Source organism: Triticum urartu, chromosome 1 (assembly GCF_003073215.2).
Source record: "Triticum urartu cultivar G1812 chromosome 1, Tu2.1, whole genome shotgun sequence".
Classification (NCBI taxonomy): domain Eukaryota; kingdom Viridiplantae; phylum Streptophyta; class Magnoliopsida; order Poales; family Poaceae; genus Triticum; species Triticum urartu.
In genome coordinates, this window is record NC_053022.1 from 560,330,134 (window position 1) to 560,347,228 (window position 17,095).

The 17,095-nt window shown below is 47.1% G+C and overlaps 1 protein-coding gene across 1 annotated transcript; it reads right to left on the minus strand.

The window, feature by feature from the left end:
- Window positions 1-673: 673 nt before the first annotated feature.
- On the minus strand, window positions 674-3,390 carry LOC125539456 (protein phosphatase 2C 51-like). The gene is made up of 3 exons (XM_048702915.1): window positions 2,617-3,390; window positions 1,896-2,001; window positions 674-1,419 (listed from the first exon to the last, which is right to left on the minus strand). The coding sequence occupies exons 1-3, from the start codon at window positions 3,313-3,315 to the stop codon at window positions 1,079-1,081; spliced, it is 1,146 nt and encodes a 381-aa protein (XP_048558872.1). The 5' UTR covers window positions 3,316-3,390; the 3' UTR covers window positions 674-1,078.
- Between the last annotated feature and the right edge of the window lie 13,705 nt (window positions 3,391-17,095).

The following is a 17,095-nucleotide window of genomic DNA, read 5'->3' on the forward strand; positions in this document are numbered from 1 at the left end:
ATCTAATGGAAGCTTACTTCTAGTGATGACTACTCGACTTCATTGTCTTAGCATGCACAATTTGAGGCACTACTTATTTTGTCATGAGGCCAGTTATTTGAAAGAACAAGGCCAGTTATAGGATCTATGATCCGGGATGTCGTTAAATCTCACAAGTCGGAGCATTCACACTTGGCAAAACTACAACTCTGCCTTTGAAGGGTTGTTTTTCATTGACTCACCCCTTTAGCCGACGGAGCAAAGTTATGACATCTTTAGTCATGCTAGTCTGTTGGGAGATTTGAAAGAAAAAGAAGTGCAGGTATTTTGGAATCACTCTACAGTGCCACCTATGCTTGTTGCTAAGATTAAAGAAGCAGCCGGATATTGGTCCACCGACGAGGCCCAAGCACTTGAGTTACATTATATGCCGTTACAGTAGGATCTTGCTGTTTCCACCGCCTTTGGGCGTTGCTATGTTCATGTCTAAACTCTTTCTTAATCATGAGAAGTGACAAAGCTTTTGCCCTCGTTTAAAAAAAAAATACAATGAGTTGCACAACATATCCTGCATGTACTTGTCATCGGCGTTGTTATGTTCATTTCTAAACTCCATTATTATTAAATAATGATAAGTGACAAAGCTTTTGCCCTTTTTTTCAAAAAAATAAAAATAAAGTTGCACAACATATCTTACACTTGTCATAGTCGCTGTGATCTTCGATCTTAGTTTTAGCTCTGTGTAGGCGGCGGCCGAAGATCTTTTCCCGGCCTGGCAGGCCCGAGTAAATGTCGCTGAATCAACAGGTTCAGTTTTGAATTTTTGAACTGAAAACCAGGGCCAGTCGCTGCCTCTCCTCTCAACGTGAGAACGTCCCTGCTGCTCACTGCCTGAGCAGCGACTACAGCTTGTATAAAATTAGCGAAAAACGTTGGACAATTTTCTTTCACACCCGCTCATCGATCGCCGGAGTTGAGGTCCCGACGGTGATCGGCCGGAGATCTTTTCCCAGCCCGAATAAATGTCGCCGTAATGTACAGACTACTTACCAGCTAGTGCACGCGCGCGTGCCTACAACAGCTAAATTAACTTAAGCTCCTACAACTGCACCTCGCCTCCGATGGCTCGACGCCCTACCCTGCTCTTGAACCGCTTCAGCTCAACCACGACGACGCTGATGTTGTCCTTGCTGCCGCGGGTGATGGCGAGCTCGGCGAGCAGCGCGGCGGCGTCGGCGGCGCTGCGCCCGGCCACAGACTCCGGGAACACGGCGGCGGCACGGCCGGTGAGACAGCTCCGCGCCACCCGGCACGCCTCGTCGTTGGACACCACGTCCCACAGCCCGTCACTGGCCAGCACCAGGAACTCGTCCTTGCCCGTCCTCTCCACCGCCGTCACCTCCGGCTCCGCGCTCACGTACGGCTTCAGGTAGTAGTCCCCTGCAAGCAAGGAATCCAGATCAGCATGTCACTAGAGGTGAATTGAACAGTCAAATGTAAACAGAAACAATGCAAGATATGGCTCTGGCAGCTCAACAATACAGGGATGTTCCTATAATAGTGCAATCAGACTCCTCGGATGCATCGAGGTCCCTAACCGGTGTTTACCTGTCCCGGTCGGCATATGGACATTTGGTAGCTGATGAGATCAAGCATCTTATGGTACTTCGTGAGTTTATTCCACAAAAAATCAAGAGTGAGCAAAATAGGGTAGCAGATCGGTTGGCTTTGTATAGTTGTATTGAAAGTGCGACTGTTGTATGGCTAGATCGTGGACCACCGTGCATAGAAAAACTTTTGCCTCTCGATTGTAACCCTATTCTTATGGAATAAAACTCTTTACCCTCGGAAAAAAAAACAATGCAAGATGCTAGTGCTTGAGATGACATATATCAGAGTGGAAATGGAGGAAGTACCAATGGATCTGGAGGTGGATAGGACCCCTAGGACACGGGACCCGTTCCAGTTGATCACCCTGCCGCCAGCCGCTTCCACCCTCTGCAACTCGTCCGGTCGATCTGGCTGCCATGGTAGAGTAAACTCCCATTAGAACATGATAGTAGATCCTTCGTTCAACATTGGAGTTCGTTAGATCACGAAACAAAACAAAAAGCACCGGAGCGATGCTGGTTAATTTGCTGGGTTCTGAGTTCAGAGCCAAAGTGACACTGTACATTGCTGCACTTCCTTGCAAAAGAAAATACTGTAGAATTTTGTTACATTTAGCAAAAAGTTCCCGTGCAAAAACATTTTCTTTACCAAGAAGAATAAAGTTGCATCTATAGCACAATAAAGAACAACAAAGTTGCATCTTTAGCAATTAGCACTAGTCAGTCACAAAATAATGTTTGCACACCCAAAGTGAAGCAGGTAGTTCATTTCTGAACACAAGTTCCACTGAACGACACGATCCAGAATTCCAGATGCTTGCCAACAGGACTTGTCGATGGTGGTGGTTCACCAAGATACCAGATCTGAGTACAAATAATAAGATCATGTGGAGTGTAGCATTTGAACACACGAGGGACACATGGCCACTGATACTATTATTCTGCATTGGGTAGCGAAACTAGTTTGCGTCCGAGGTAGGAGTCCTAGTAAAGAGATTCCGTACGTGTGGACGTGTGGTGTATGTACCTTGTGGTCAGTGGAGAGCGGCACGGCCACGCCACCGCGGGACAGCACGGCGCGCGAGTCGCCGCAGTTGGCGACGACGATGCGACGGCGCCCCACCACGGCCACCACGGCGGTCGACCCCACGGTGCGGGAGCGCGACTCCTCGTCGTCGTCGGCGCCCGCGCCGGCCACGACCTCGCCGTCCACCCTCGCGAAGCTGGCCTCCAGGGCCTCCTTCCAGCCGCGCGCGCCGGGGCGGCACCGCAGCCGCTCCACCTCCTCCGCCAGCACCACGTGCATCCGCTCCCGGCACGCCTCCGCCACCCGCGCCCCGCCGTGGCCGTCGTACACCGCGAAGAAGTCCTCCCCGCCGCTGCCCTCGTCGCCTCCCCCGCACGCGTCCGGCGAGGAGGCCAGGAAGGTGCGCTCGACGGCCACGGCGTCCTCCATCTCCCGGCGCCGGCCGATCACGGACACCGCGCCGTGCGACAGGCACGCGGGCAGCCAGATCCCGCGGCCCACGTCCGCGGAGGACTCGGACTCGGACCCGTCCGTGGCCTTCTTCGCCGGCTCGTCCTCGCCCGACGCCACCTTCCGCCCGTGCGGCCGGAGCTCGAGCCGGCGGCGACGGCGCGCGGCCGTCGCCCCGTCGGCGTCCCCGGCCGCCACGGCGACCTTCCGCGACAGCCCCTCGTCACCGGCGCCCACCGCCTGCCTCATAGCAGCATGCCCCTGCCCGTGCCTCGCTCGACCGACCGGACCGGAGATGAGTAGCCTAGGCGGCCACGGAGGAGGTCGGGGCGGCTTTAATACGGCGAGAGGCGATGCTCGGGCGCGCCGGTGGATGGGGAACGGACGGGCGGATGCGCGACAGCGCCGCGCGGGTCGTACCGGGACGTGGACGGGGGAGATCGTCGGTGGCGCGTGGCGTGGAGCCCTGGATGCGCTGCTTCAGATACCGGGGACCGAGGGGGGCGCCCCTGCGCCCGGTGCATGCACCCGACGGCCACGGCATGGTCGCTTCCGAGACGGGGGCGTTGGAGGGGAGGGTGCAGGGCGGGTGCAGCGGGGTGTTTGGACCGTTCGGTAGACGTGGGGCCCGGGGGGCGTGGGGCAGGGGGGTTACGTGGAGGGGGCGAGGGGACGGGTGGGGCCTGGCCTGCGGTGCCGTGCGATTTGACTGCTCCCGGGACAAATGTTAGGGCGCGCAAACCTTACGTGCAACTGCAAGGAAGCACGTACTTTTTTTTTTTAACATCAGCACAGAGACAAGCGCTCGTATACATGCGCATACACTCAACTCTATAAACGTATACATGTACACTCTATCTTTATGAGCATTTTTAAAAGACTGAGCCGATATATCATCTTTAAATTTACGAAGTCATCGTATGCATCTCGTCGTCGACGGAAACGTCTCCTCCCACTAAATGCGCATCGTCGAAAATTCTGAAATAAATCCAAGAAATAAATGCGAGCACAAGGATTTGGATCCTGATGGGCTGAGGATACCACAATCCCTCTAACCATTCAACCACATATTGATTCCCCAAAAGCACGTACTAATACTACATAGAGAGAGAGATTCGGACGAAACTCAACAAGTTCTCCGAGTAATATTTTTCAAGCATGGTGAGACAGATGTGACACGGCGGCGCGTGCGAGCGTGCGTGATTTTATTCCCGCTCAAAGGTAACCGGGGCGACGCCGCAACCATCTGGTCCATGGAAAAGAGAGAAAGATGAATAGAGAATGCCACGCGTAGGCGCAGGTGGTTACCCCTTCCATGTCCATGTCCATGGCCGAGAAAAGATCTTGATGTTCCACACGAGAGTCCAGGGCGGGCGCGTGCCGGGGTGGCCACCGGGGCATGGGAGCCGGCGGGCGGAGGGGGGCGCGTGGCGCGGCACCAGTAGTCGGCGCTGTCCGACGGGAAGAGGCGGCCTAGGGGCACGCACGGGCTGGCTCTGCGTCCGGCCACTTCATCGGTCACTGACAGACTGACTGACTGCTCTGCCATGCTCTACCTCTGCGCGGCGTGCGCTACGGACGTCGACGTGGAGCGCTGCGCCGTGATCGCGGAGGCATGTCCCTACCGAAAAGCCTATAGCTCCGGCCCATCCCCGTCTCCATCTCCCTCTCGCTCGCTCCTAGGACTAGGTGGCCTGCGGTGGCCGCGACCGGTACGCTGTACTCACCTGCGCCGGCGAGACGCGGGCCGGCGCGTGTCCCGGCTCTGAGCTGACAAGCCGGGGCCGACCTGCCCCGCTCACGGCGGAGCGATCGAGAGGCTCATCCACTCGCAACACGACGTTGCACTTCTTTTACTCTACCGGCGACGGAGGACGTGACTGCATCGTTTTCGCACATGTTGAGAGCCGCTCGCGTCGAAACACCGGCGACCGCGTGTCCGTCCTCCGGTCCTCCCCCGCGCGCGGCCCGGCTCTGACGTTTCGACCGGGGACCGGGCCGTGTGTGTTGCCGGTGGCTTGCCGCGATTGGTTTGTGCGTCGATTGGTCCACCGAACGTGGTGCAACAACCGGCAGCGTACGTGCATGGAGTGCGTGGCCTGCAGTGCAGTACAGTAGTGAGTAGTTCATTGCTGCCCTTCAGAAGATCGGTCACGGCAGAGGGACAGACTGACCCACTGAACTTGATGCGTGGCAAGTGTTGCCCCCTCCATTCCGGAACGGATCCTCTACCATGGAGAAGAGAAGTGAGGTAAGCTATAGTGCAATCTAGTGCAAAACATAGAAAAAAAATCAGAGTTACTGTAGCGAGCACAGTAACGAGCAGGTACTGCTGATAGGAATAAATCTGAAATTATTTTTATTGCACCATAATTTTATTTGTATGTAATTTTTGTAAATGTATACAGTATATTTGTAATTTGCAAATTAATTCAAGTAATTTTAGGCTTAATCATATGGAGGTGAAGGAGGAGAGTCAGAGTTACTCTAGCTTATCTGAGTTCTTTTTTTCATGTTAGAGGATCCGGTTCCCTTCACTCCATAATATAGTGCGCCCATGTTTTTTGATATTTAACTTTGATCATAAATTTAACTAATATGGATGACTGCGGCGAGAGCATGACAGATACCTTTGAATTCGTATTCGAAATAAGTTTTCAAAGACATAATTTTTTAGTGAAATGATTTATATATTATTGGCCTAATTTATGATTAAAATTGAATCTCGAAAAGAACGGGCGCACTAAATTATAGAATGGAGATAGTACTAAAGAAATTACGTTTCAAAAGGTGTTTTTTTAGACTATAAGCAGGGGTATTACTCAAACGAAATCAGAGTGACTTCCCATCGTGACCAGCTTAAGTACCAGTGTATGATACTACTCACTCATGTAAGGTATAATATCGTAAATTAGCATCTTAGTAGATTGCTTTATTTATTGTTATGCATGCAGTACATCATTTCATATGATACGATATCATGATATGATATCACATTCTCTTTTTTCTCATTTAATTGTCTATCAAATCATTAAAAAAAACAGTTGGCATCCATGATACCATTTATGATACTTTCATTACGGGTAGCCTTACTGATTCCTAGCCACGGAGACATTTGTAAGTAATTTTTTTTCTTAAAACACAATGCAAGGATATATACAGTCATCTCAATTAACACGTACTGGTACGCCCCACCTCTACTTAATTTGGTAGTGATTTGATACGTACGGTAGTGGAGTACGGTCTACGGTGGACTTGGATTGTCTCCACAAACACAAAGATATTTATACCAGATTAATAATACACTCCCATACGGCTAGCTGCACCTGTGTGGTCGTGATGGAGTAGAGAAGAGGAGGATAATGTATAAAGCTCCCAATCGTTCCACGTAGAAATGCCCATGCCTAAACAACCTGGTTGTGCAATTACCTATGCTCCTCATAGTGCGTACCTTTTATTTGAGTAGACATATATAGTGCGTGCGTGCGTGCGTGAAAGAAAAGTCCGGGGGCTCATGCATGGGCGTGTACGTCTCGATCGCATCATTTTCCTCTTGCATAGCTAGCACCGGCAAACATAGCATGCAGTGCACGTTCGGTCGACCGCGCGCATGCACACGCGTCTTTTCACATTGTGTTCGCGCATATCACCCTAGTCGTGTCGTAGCGCCAAAAAGGTTGGCCTCCACTATGGATCATGCCTCTCTTTTGTTTTAGCAAATCACTATGGGTTTTTTTTTTTGCGAAATCACTATTGATCATGCATGGAGCTCTTTTCATCGGTTCAAGGATACTTCCATGCTTCTTTTTCTGAGGGGAGGATACTTCCGAGCTTACACACGAACCTAAAACATGCTCGATGGTGATTTACTGCATAAAACTCACTACTCTTTTTTTTACGGGGTTAAAAGGGATTTCATTGCTCAAGCTAGAGGGAGATCTTCCAAACATAGTTGTGGTGCATTGGCAGGGCAAGACCAAAGCCAAACTGCCGTCCTAGTTTCTACATGATCAAAAGAAGCTAATCTATGACTGACAACACTTTGGTGCCTACTAACATGAGCAATAGGGCTATCCCTTTCACCTACAAATAACTTGACTTTATTGATCATCATCGCATTTTGCGGTCTATCCTCAATCCGCAAGCTACGTAGAATAGAAAGTTCAAATTAAATTGTTCCTGGTTAATTAATAACACATGCACATATTGCTCTACTACCGTTCACGGAGTCGAGACATGAACAAAGTCGGACAATCCACCTCGTAAAGCACACATGGTTCCCTTAGGCCTTGTTTGTTTAATCCTGCTCCCAAGGGGATTGAAGTGGATTGGAGAGGATTTTGGCTTGTAGGGGGTCTAATCCCCCTCAAACCCTGCCATTCCCCTTCAAAAACCACCTCAACCGAACAAGGCCTTAGGAGGGAGTAATTGACAAAAAACTACCACATTTCACGTAAGCGTCCCACAGAACTACCACATTTTGAAAACTGACCAAAAACTCCAGTTTAGCGCATTTCTTGACAAAAAACTACCACATAGCGTTGATGACCGTTTGAAGCGTTTTAAACCACTTTCTGACAGACCCGGCCCACCAGTCAGGACGGAGGCCACGCTAACGGCTAACGGCGCTCGCCTGCCGCCCGTTAGCCGCGCGTGTCGGTCGGGCCCGGTCGGACCAGGCATAACCTGGCCGACCGGCTCGCTCCTCGTCCTCACCACCTCACTCTTCCCTGACCTGACTGTCCTAACCCTAGCCGTCTTCATTCATGGCGGCGGCGGATCCAAAGTCCGGCGCCGAATCGCTTGGAGGAGCGCCCCCCGACGTGGTTGGCGGCGGGGATGCCGTCTTCGTTGAGATTGATAACTGGCTAGGCAGCAGTAGCTTTGCGGTCGAAAACCAATCCCAGCCTCAACCTGAGCCGTCCCAGACGATTGTGAAGAGGCGCAGCGTTGAAGAGAAGAGGCGTGTAGCAGCGTTGAAGAGAAGAGGCGCAGCTCGAGGCCGGCGCAAGCTTCCTTGTCCTGCTGGCGGCGCGAGGTATGTCAACTGATCTGTAATTGTTTTTTTGAAATGATTTGTTTTGTTAGGAATCACCATATATAGGATAGTTGCATAGTTAGATTTACATTAGAACCATGTTTGAGCACAACAGGAATTGAAATCTGCTGGGAACATGAACAATTTGTTTTGCTGTGACTGAATCCAAAATGTCAAAAACTAGAAAATTTGAACTGTCAGACACTAAATATTGTGCAGACCATTTAATTATTTTCCAATTTGTGGTGCAGTATTGATGACCCAAGTGGGAAATTTGGTTCCATTTCTTAGCCAGAGAATCTGTGGTTAGAGGAATTTACCAGTCAGACATATCATTTTTTACTATGGTTTCTCTCATTCGGAGTGAGGGCTATGGAGCTGATGATTATATGTACTATGTTGTCGATGAGGAGAAAGGAATAGAAGGTATGGAGCATCTTGGTTCTGAACATGATGTGCAGCAGATGTTAATTCACTTTGAGAAGGAAAAGAGTGTGAACATACGAGTTGTCAGAGCAGATGAGCATTGTAATGCAGATGAAAATAGAGATAGTTATTTTGCTGAACATTGCATTCACACTCAACAAAGTTGCACAAAGTTGGTGGATGCAATCAGTGACAGAAAGGATGAGCTTAAGCAAAGTTGTCTGCAGATGGAAGCTGACTTTAACCATTTTTAAGGTGACACTGATGTGTCTGAATTTCTTTCTGATGATGCGCAGTCAGGTTCAGATGACAACAATGTGCAATTACATCCAGGTTCCCCCTCTGAAGAAGAAGCTGCACAAGTAGATACATCAGTGGTCCAGAAACTTAAGCTAGTCAGAAACCCTGGTCCAACCATTAGATCCCACCAAGAGGTTCAGAAAGAGGTAAAACCAGACTGGTTTCCTGAAGAAGATGAATTTTGTTTTCCTGGTGATGTTGGCATTAGTGATGAAGAAGAAGAGCCTGAAGGAGCTTTCAAACTAGCAAGTGGCAGGAAGAGAGTGTTGAAGAAGTCAAAGGATAGGGTATGGTTCAATGAGAAGCTTCCAGATCCACATGAACAGTTTTGTAAGGGATTGTGCTTCACCACTGTTTATGAGTTCAGAGATGCACTTAGAGATTTTCACATCAGGACTCTGAGGAATTTTTAGTATCACAGAAATGCCCCTGATAGGATTATTGTTTGGTGCTCAGAGAGAGCCCATGGATGTGATTTTCATATCAGTGCATCTAAGATAGCTCATGAAAAAACTTTCTGCATCAAGAAGTGTGATATGCTGCATACTTGTGGAGCACGTGCAGAGACCACAAAGGTTACTACTGTTGGGTTTCGTAGTAATTTCAAAAAATTTCCTACGCTCACGCAAGATCATGTGATGCATAGCAACGAGGGGAGAGAGTTGTCTACGTACCCAACGCAGACCGACTGCGGAAGCGATGACACGACGTAGAGGAAGTAGTCGTACGTCTTCACGATCCAACCGATCAAGCACCGAAACTACGACACCTCCGAGTTCGAGCACACGTTCAGCTCGATGACGATCCCCGGACTCCGATCCAGCAAAGTGTCGGGGAAGAGTTCCGTCAGCACGACGGCGTGGTGACGATCTTGATGAACTACAGCAGCAGGGCTTCGCCTAAACTCCGCTACAGTATTATCGAGGAATATGGTGGCAGGGGGCACCGCACACGGCTAAGGAATAGATCACGTGGATCAACTTGTGTGTTCTAGGGTGCCTCTACCTCAGTATATAAAGGAGCCAAGGGGGGAGGGGGCGCCGGCCAGGGAGAGAGGGCGCAGGAGGAGTCCTACTCCTTCCGGGAGTAGGACTCCCCCCCCCCAATCCTATTCCAACTAGGATTCCCCAAGGGGGAAAGAGGGAGAGGGGTGGCCGGCCACCTCTCCTAGTCCTAATAGGACTAGGGGAGGGGGGAGGTGCGCAGCCCCCTTGGGCTGCCCCTTTCTCCTTTCCACTAAGGCCCATGAAGGCCCATATGGTTCCCGGGGGGTTCCGGTAACCTCCCGGTAACCCGGTAAAATCCCGATTTCATCCGGAACACTTCCGATGTCCAAACATAGGCTTCCAATATATCAATCTTTACGTCTCGACCATTTCGAGGCTCCTCGTCATGTCCGTGATCACATCCGGGACTCCGAACAACCTTCGGTACATCAAAATGCATAAACTCATAATGTAACTGTCATCGTAACCTTAAGCGTGCGGACCCTACGGGTTCGAGAACAATGTAGACATGACCGAGACACGTCTCCGGTCAATAACCAATAGCGGGACCTGGATGCCCATATTGGCTCCTACATATTCTACGTTATCGGTCAGACCGCATAACAACATACGTTGTTCCCTTTGTCATCGGTATGTTACTTGCCCGAGATTCGATCGTCGGTATCCAATACCTAGTTCAATCTCGTTACCGGCAAGTCTCTTTACTCGTTCCGTAATACATCATCTCACAACTAACATATTAGTTGTAATGCTTGCAAGGCTTATGTGATGTGTATTACCGAGAGGGCCCAAAGATACCTCTCCGACAATCGAAGTGACAAATCCTAATCTCGAAATACGCCAACCCAACATCTACCTTTGGAGACACCTGTAATGCTCCTTTATAATCACCCAGTTATGTTGTGACGTTTGGTAGCACCCAAAGTGTTCCTCCGGCAAACGGGAGTTGCATAATCTCATAGTCATAGGAACATGTATAAGTCATGAAGAAAGAAATAGCAACATACTAAACGATCGGGTGCTAAGCCAATGGAATGGGTCATGTCAATCAGATCATTCAACTAATGATGTGACCTCGTTAATCAAATAACAACTCATTGTTCATGGTCAGGAAACATAACCATCTTTGATTAACGAGCTAGTCAAGTAGAGGCATACTAGTGACACTTTGTTTGTCTATGTATTCACACATGTATTACGTTTCCGGTTAATACAATTCTAGCATGAATAATAAACATTTATCATGAAATAAGGAAATAAATAATAACTTTATTATTGCCTCTAGGGCATATTTCCTTCAGTCTCCCACTTGCACTAGAGTCAATAATCTAGATCACATCACCATGTGATTAACATCGATAGTTCACATCATCATGTGATTAACACCCATAGTTCACATCGCCATGTGACCAACACCCAAAGGGTTTACTAGATTCAGTAATCTAGTTCACATCTCTATGTGATTAACACCCAAGGAGTACTAAGGTGTGATCATGTTTTGCTTGTGAGAGAATCTTAGTCAACGGGTCTGCCACATTCAGATCCGCATGTATTTTGCAAATTTCTATGTCAACAATGCTCTGCATGGAGCTACTCTAACTAATTGCTCCCACTTTCAATATGTATCTAGACTGAGACTTAGAGTCATCTAGATTAGTGTCAAACTTGCATCGGCGTAACCCTTTACGACGAACCTTTTTTCACTTCCATAATCGAGAAACATATCCTTATTCCACTAAGGACAATTTTGACCGCTGTCCGGTGATCTACTCCTAGATCACTATTGTACTCCCTTGCCAAACTCAGTGGTAGGGCATACAATAAATCTGGTATACAGCATGCCATACTTTATAGAACCTATGACTGAGGCATAGGGAATGACTTTCATTCTCTTTCTATTTTCTGCCGTGGTCGGGCTTTGAGTCTTACTCAACTTCACACCTTGTAACACAGGCAAGAACTTTTTCTTTGACTGTTCCATTTTGAACTACATCAAAATCTTGTCAAGGTATGTACTCATTGAAAAAACTTATCAAGCGTCTTGATCTATCTCTATAGATCTTGAAGCTCAATATGTAAGCAGCTTCACCGAAGTATTTCTTTGAAAAACTCCTTTCAAACACTCCTTTTATGCTTTACAGAATAATTCTACATTATTTCCGATCAACAATATGTCATTCACATATACTTATCAGAAATGTTGTAGTGCTCCCACTCACTTTCTTGTAAATACAGGCTTCACCGCAAGTCTGTATAAAACTATATGCTTTGATCAACTTATCAAAGCGTATATTCCAACTCCGAGATTCTTGCACCAGTCCATAGATGGATCGCCGGAGCTTGCATATTTAGTTAACACCTTTAGGATCGACAAAACCTTCTAGTTGCATCGTATACAACTCTTCTTTAGTAAATCCATTAAGGAATGCAGTTTTGTTTATCCATTTGCCAGATTTCATAAAATGCGGCAATTGCTAACATGATTCGGACAGACTTAAGCATAGATACGAGTGAGAAAATCTCATCGTAGTCAACACCTTGAACTTGTCGAAAACCTTTTGCGACAATTCTAGCTTTGTAGATAGTAACATTACTATCAGCGTCCGTCTTTCTCTTGCAGATCCATTTATTCTCAATTGCTCGCCGATCATCGGGTAAGTCAACCAAAGTCCATACTTTGTTCTCATACATGGATCATATCTCAGATTTCATGGCTTCAAGCCACTTTGCGAAATCTGGGCTCACCATCGCTTCTTCATAGTTCGTAGGTTCATCATGATCTAGTAGCATGACTTCCAGAACAGGATTACCGTACCACTCTGGCGCGGATCTTACTCTGGTTGATCTACGAGGTTCAGTAGTATCTTGTTCTGAAGTTTCATGATCATCATCATTAGCTTCCTCACTAACTGGTGTAGGTGTCACAGAAACAGTTTTCTGTGATGTACTACTTTCCAATAAGGGAGCAGGTACAGTTACCTCGTCAAGTTCTACTTTCCTCCCACTCACTTCTTTCGAGAGAAACTCCTTCTCTGGAAAGATTCCGAATTTAGCAACAAAAGTCTTGCCTTCGGATCTGTGATAGAAGGTGTACCCAACAGTCTTCTTTGGGTATCCTATGAAGACACATTTCTCCGATTTGGGTTTGAGCTTATCAGGATGAAACTTTTTCACATAAGCATCGTTGCCCCAAACTTTAAGAAACGACAACTTTTGTTTCTTGCCAAACCATAGTTCAGATTGTGTCGTCTCAACGGACTTAGATGGTGCCCCTTTTTAATGTGAATGTAGCTGTCTCTAATGCATGATCCCAAAAACGATATTGGTAAATCGGTAAGAAATGTCATAGATTGCACTATATCCAATAAAGTACGGTTATGACGTTCGGACACACCATTATGCTGTGGTGTTCCAGGTGGCGTGAGTAGTGAAACTATTTCACATTGTTTTAACTGAAGACCAAACTCGTAACTCAAATATTTTACCTCTGCGATCATATCGTAGAAACTTTTATTTTCTTGTCACGATGATTTTCCACTTCACTCTGAAATTCTTTGAACTGTTCAAATGTTTCAGACTTATGTTTCATCAAGTAGATATCCCCATATCTGCTCAAATCATCTTGTGAAGGTCAGAAAATAATGATACCTGCTGTAAGCCTTAATATTCATCGGACCACATACATTAGTATGTATGATTTCCAACAAATCTGTTGCTTGCTTCATTGTTCCGGAGAACGGCGTTTTAGTCATCTTGCCCATAAGGCATGGTTCGCAAGCATCAAGTGATTCATAATGAAGTGATTCCAAAATCCCATCAACATGGAGTTTCTTCATGCGCTTTACTCCAATATGACCTAAACGGCAGTGCTACAAATAAGTTGCACTATCATTATTAACTTTGCATCTTTTGGTTTCAATATTATGATTATGTGTATCACTACGATCGAGATCCAACGAACTATTTTCATTGGGTGTGTAACCAAATAAGGTTTTATTCATGTAAACAGAACAACAATTTATTCTCTTACTTAAATGAATAACCGTATTACAATAAACATGATCAAATCATATTCATGCTTAACGCAAACACCAAATAACACTTATTCAGGTTCAACACTAATCCCGAAAGTATAGGGAGTGTGCGATGATGATCATATCAATCTTGGAACCACTTCCAACACACATCGTCACTTCACCCTTAACTAGTCTCTGTTTATTCTGCAACTCCCGTTTCGAGTTACTAATCTTAGCAACTGAACTAGTATCAAATACTGAGGGGTTGCTATAAACACTAGTAAAGTACACATCAATAACATGTATATCAAATATACGTATGTTCACTTTGCCATCCTTCTTATCTGCCAATCACTTGGGGTAGTTCCGCTTCCAGTGACCAGTCCCTTTGCAGTAGAAACACTTAGTCTCAGGCATAGGACCAGACTTGGGCTTCTTCACTTGAGCAGCAACTTGCTTGCTGTTCTTCTTGAAGTTCCCCTTCTTTCCTTTGCCCTTTTCTTGAAATTAGTGGTCTTGTCAACCATCAACAATTGATGTTTTTCTTGATTTCTACCTTCGTTGATTTCAGCATCACGAAGAGCTTGGGAGTTGTTTCCGTTATCCCTTGCATATTATAGTTCATCACGAAGTTCTACTAACTTGGTGATGGTGACTAGAGAATTCTGTCAATCACTATCTTATCTGGAAGATTAACTCCCACTTGATTCAAGCGATTGTTGTACTCAGAAAATCTGGGCACATGCTCACTAGTTGAGCGATTCTCCTTCATCTTTTAGCTATAGAACTTGTTGGAGACTTCATATCTCTCAACTCGGGTATTTGCTTGAAATATTAACTTCAACTCCAGGAACATCTCATATGGTCCATGACGTTCAAAACGTCTTTGAAGTCCCGATTCTAAGCCGTTAAGCATGGTGCACTAAACTATCAAGTAGTCATCATATTGAGCTAGCCAAACGTTCATAACGTCTGCATCTGCTCCGGCAATAGGTCTGTCACCTAGCGGTGCATCAAGGACATAATTATTCTGTGCAGCAATGAGGATAAACCTCAGATCACGGATCCAATCCGCATCTTTGCTACTAACATCTTTCAACACAATTTTCTCTAGGAACATATCAAAATAAACACATGAAAGCAACAATGCGAGCTATTGATCCACAACATAGATATGCTAATACTACCAGGACTAAGTTCATGATAAATTAAAGTTCAATTAATCATATTACTTAAGAACTCCCACTTAGATAGACATCCCTCTAATCTTCTAAGTGATCACGTGATCCAAATCAACTAAACCATGTCCGATCATCACGTGAGATGGAGTAGTTTCATCGGTGAACATCATTATGTTGATCATATCTACTATATGATTCACGCTCGACCTTTCGATCTCCGTGTTCCGAGGCCATATCTGCATATGCTAGGCTCGTCAAGTATAACCCGAGTATTCTGCGTGTGCAAAACTAGCTTGCACCCGTTGTAGATGTACGTAGAGCTTATCACACCCGATCATCACATGGTGTCTGGGCACGACGAACTTTGGCAACGGTGCATACTCAGGGAGAACACTTCTTGATAATTAGTGAGAGATCATCTTATAATGCTACCGTCAATCAAAGCAAGATAAGACGCATAAAAAGATAAACATCACATGCAATCAATATAAGTGATATGATATGGCCATCATCATCTTGTGCTTGTGATCTTCATCTCCGAAGCACCGTCATGATCACCATCGTCACCAGCGCGACACCTTGATCTCCATCGTAGGATCGTTGTCGTCTCGCCAATCTTATGCTTCCACGACTATCACTACCGTTTAGTAATAAAGTAAAGCATTACATCGCGATTGCATTGCATACAATAAAGCGACAACCATATGGCTCCTGCCAGTTGCCGATAACTCGGTTACAAAACATGATCATCTCATACAATAAAATTCAGCATCATGCCTTGACCATATCACATCACAACATGCCCTGCAAAAACAAGTTAGACGTCCTCTACTTTGTTGTTGCAAGTTTTACATGGCTGCTACGGGCTTAAGTAAGAACCAATCTCACCTACGCATCAAAACCACAACGATAGTTTGTCAAATAGACTCCGTTTTAACCTTCGCAAGGACCGGGCGTAACCATACTTGGTTCAACTAAAGTTGGAGAGACAGTCGCCCGCAAGCCATCTATGTGCAAAGCACGTCGAGGGAACCGGTCTCGCGTAAGCGTACGCGTAAGGTTGGTCCGGGTCGTCTCGTCCAACAATACCGCCGAACCAAAGTATGACATGCTGGTAGGCAGTATGACTTGTATCGTCCACAACTCACTTGTGTTCTACTCGTGCATATAACATCAACATAAATAACCTAGGCTCGGATGCCACTGTTGGGTTTCGGAGTAATTTCAAAAAATTTCCTACGCTCACGCAAGATCATGTGATGCATAGCAACGAGGGGAGAGAGTTGTCTACGTACCCAACGCAGACCGACTGCGGAAGCGATGACACGACGTAGAGGAAGTAGTCGTACGTCTTCACGATCCAACCGATCAAGCACCGAAACTACGGCACCTCCGAGTTCGAGCACACGTTCAGCTCGATGACGATCCCCGGACTCCGATCCAGCAAAGTGTCGGGGAAGAGTTCCGTCAGCACGACGGCGTGGTGACGATCTTGATGAACTACAGCAGCAGGGCTTCGCCTAAACTCCGCTACAGTATTATCGAGGAATATGGTGGCAGGGGGCACCGCACACGGCTAAGGAATAGATCACGTGGATCAACTTGTGTGTTCTAGGGTGCCTCTACCTCAGTATATAAAGGAGCCAAGGGGGGAGGGGGCGCCGGCCAGGGAGAGAGGGCGCAGGAGGAGTCCTACTCCTTCCGGGAGTAGGACTCCCCCCCCAATCCTATTCCAACTAGGATTCCCCAAGGGGGAAAGAGGGAGAGGGGTGGCCGGCCACCTCTCCTAGTCCTAATAGGACTAGGGGAGGGGGGAGGTGCGCAGCCCCCTTGGGCTGCCCCTTTCTCCTTTCCACTAAGGCCCATGAAGGCCCATATGGTTCCCGGGGGGTTCCGGTAACCTCCCGGTAACCCGGTAAAATCCCGATTTCATCCGGAACACTTCCGATGTCCAAACATAGGCTTCCAATATATCAATCTTTACGTCTCGACCATTTCGAGGCTCCTCGTCATGTCCGTGATCACATCCGGGACTCCGAACAACCTTCGGTACATCAAAAT

Bases quoted from the DNA above. Each gene is read 5' to 3' on its own strand.
- LOC125539456 (XM_048702915.1), bottom strand. From the start codon at position 3,315: ATGAGGCAGGCGGTGGGCGCCGGTGACGAGGGGCTGTCGCGGAAGGTC. The intron at 2,002-2,616 runs GTACATACACCA...CTACCATGGCAG, and splicing joins CGCTCTCCACTGACCACAAG to CCAGATCGACCGGACGAGTT. The intron at 1,420-1,895 runs GTACTTCCTCCA...CCTTGCTTGCAG, and splicing joins ATCCACCTCCAGATCCATTG to GGGACTACTACCTGAAGCCG.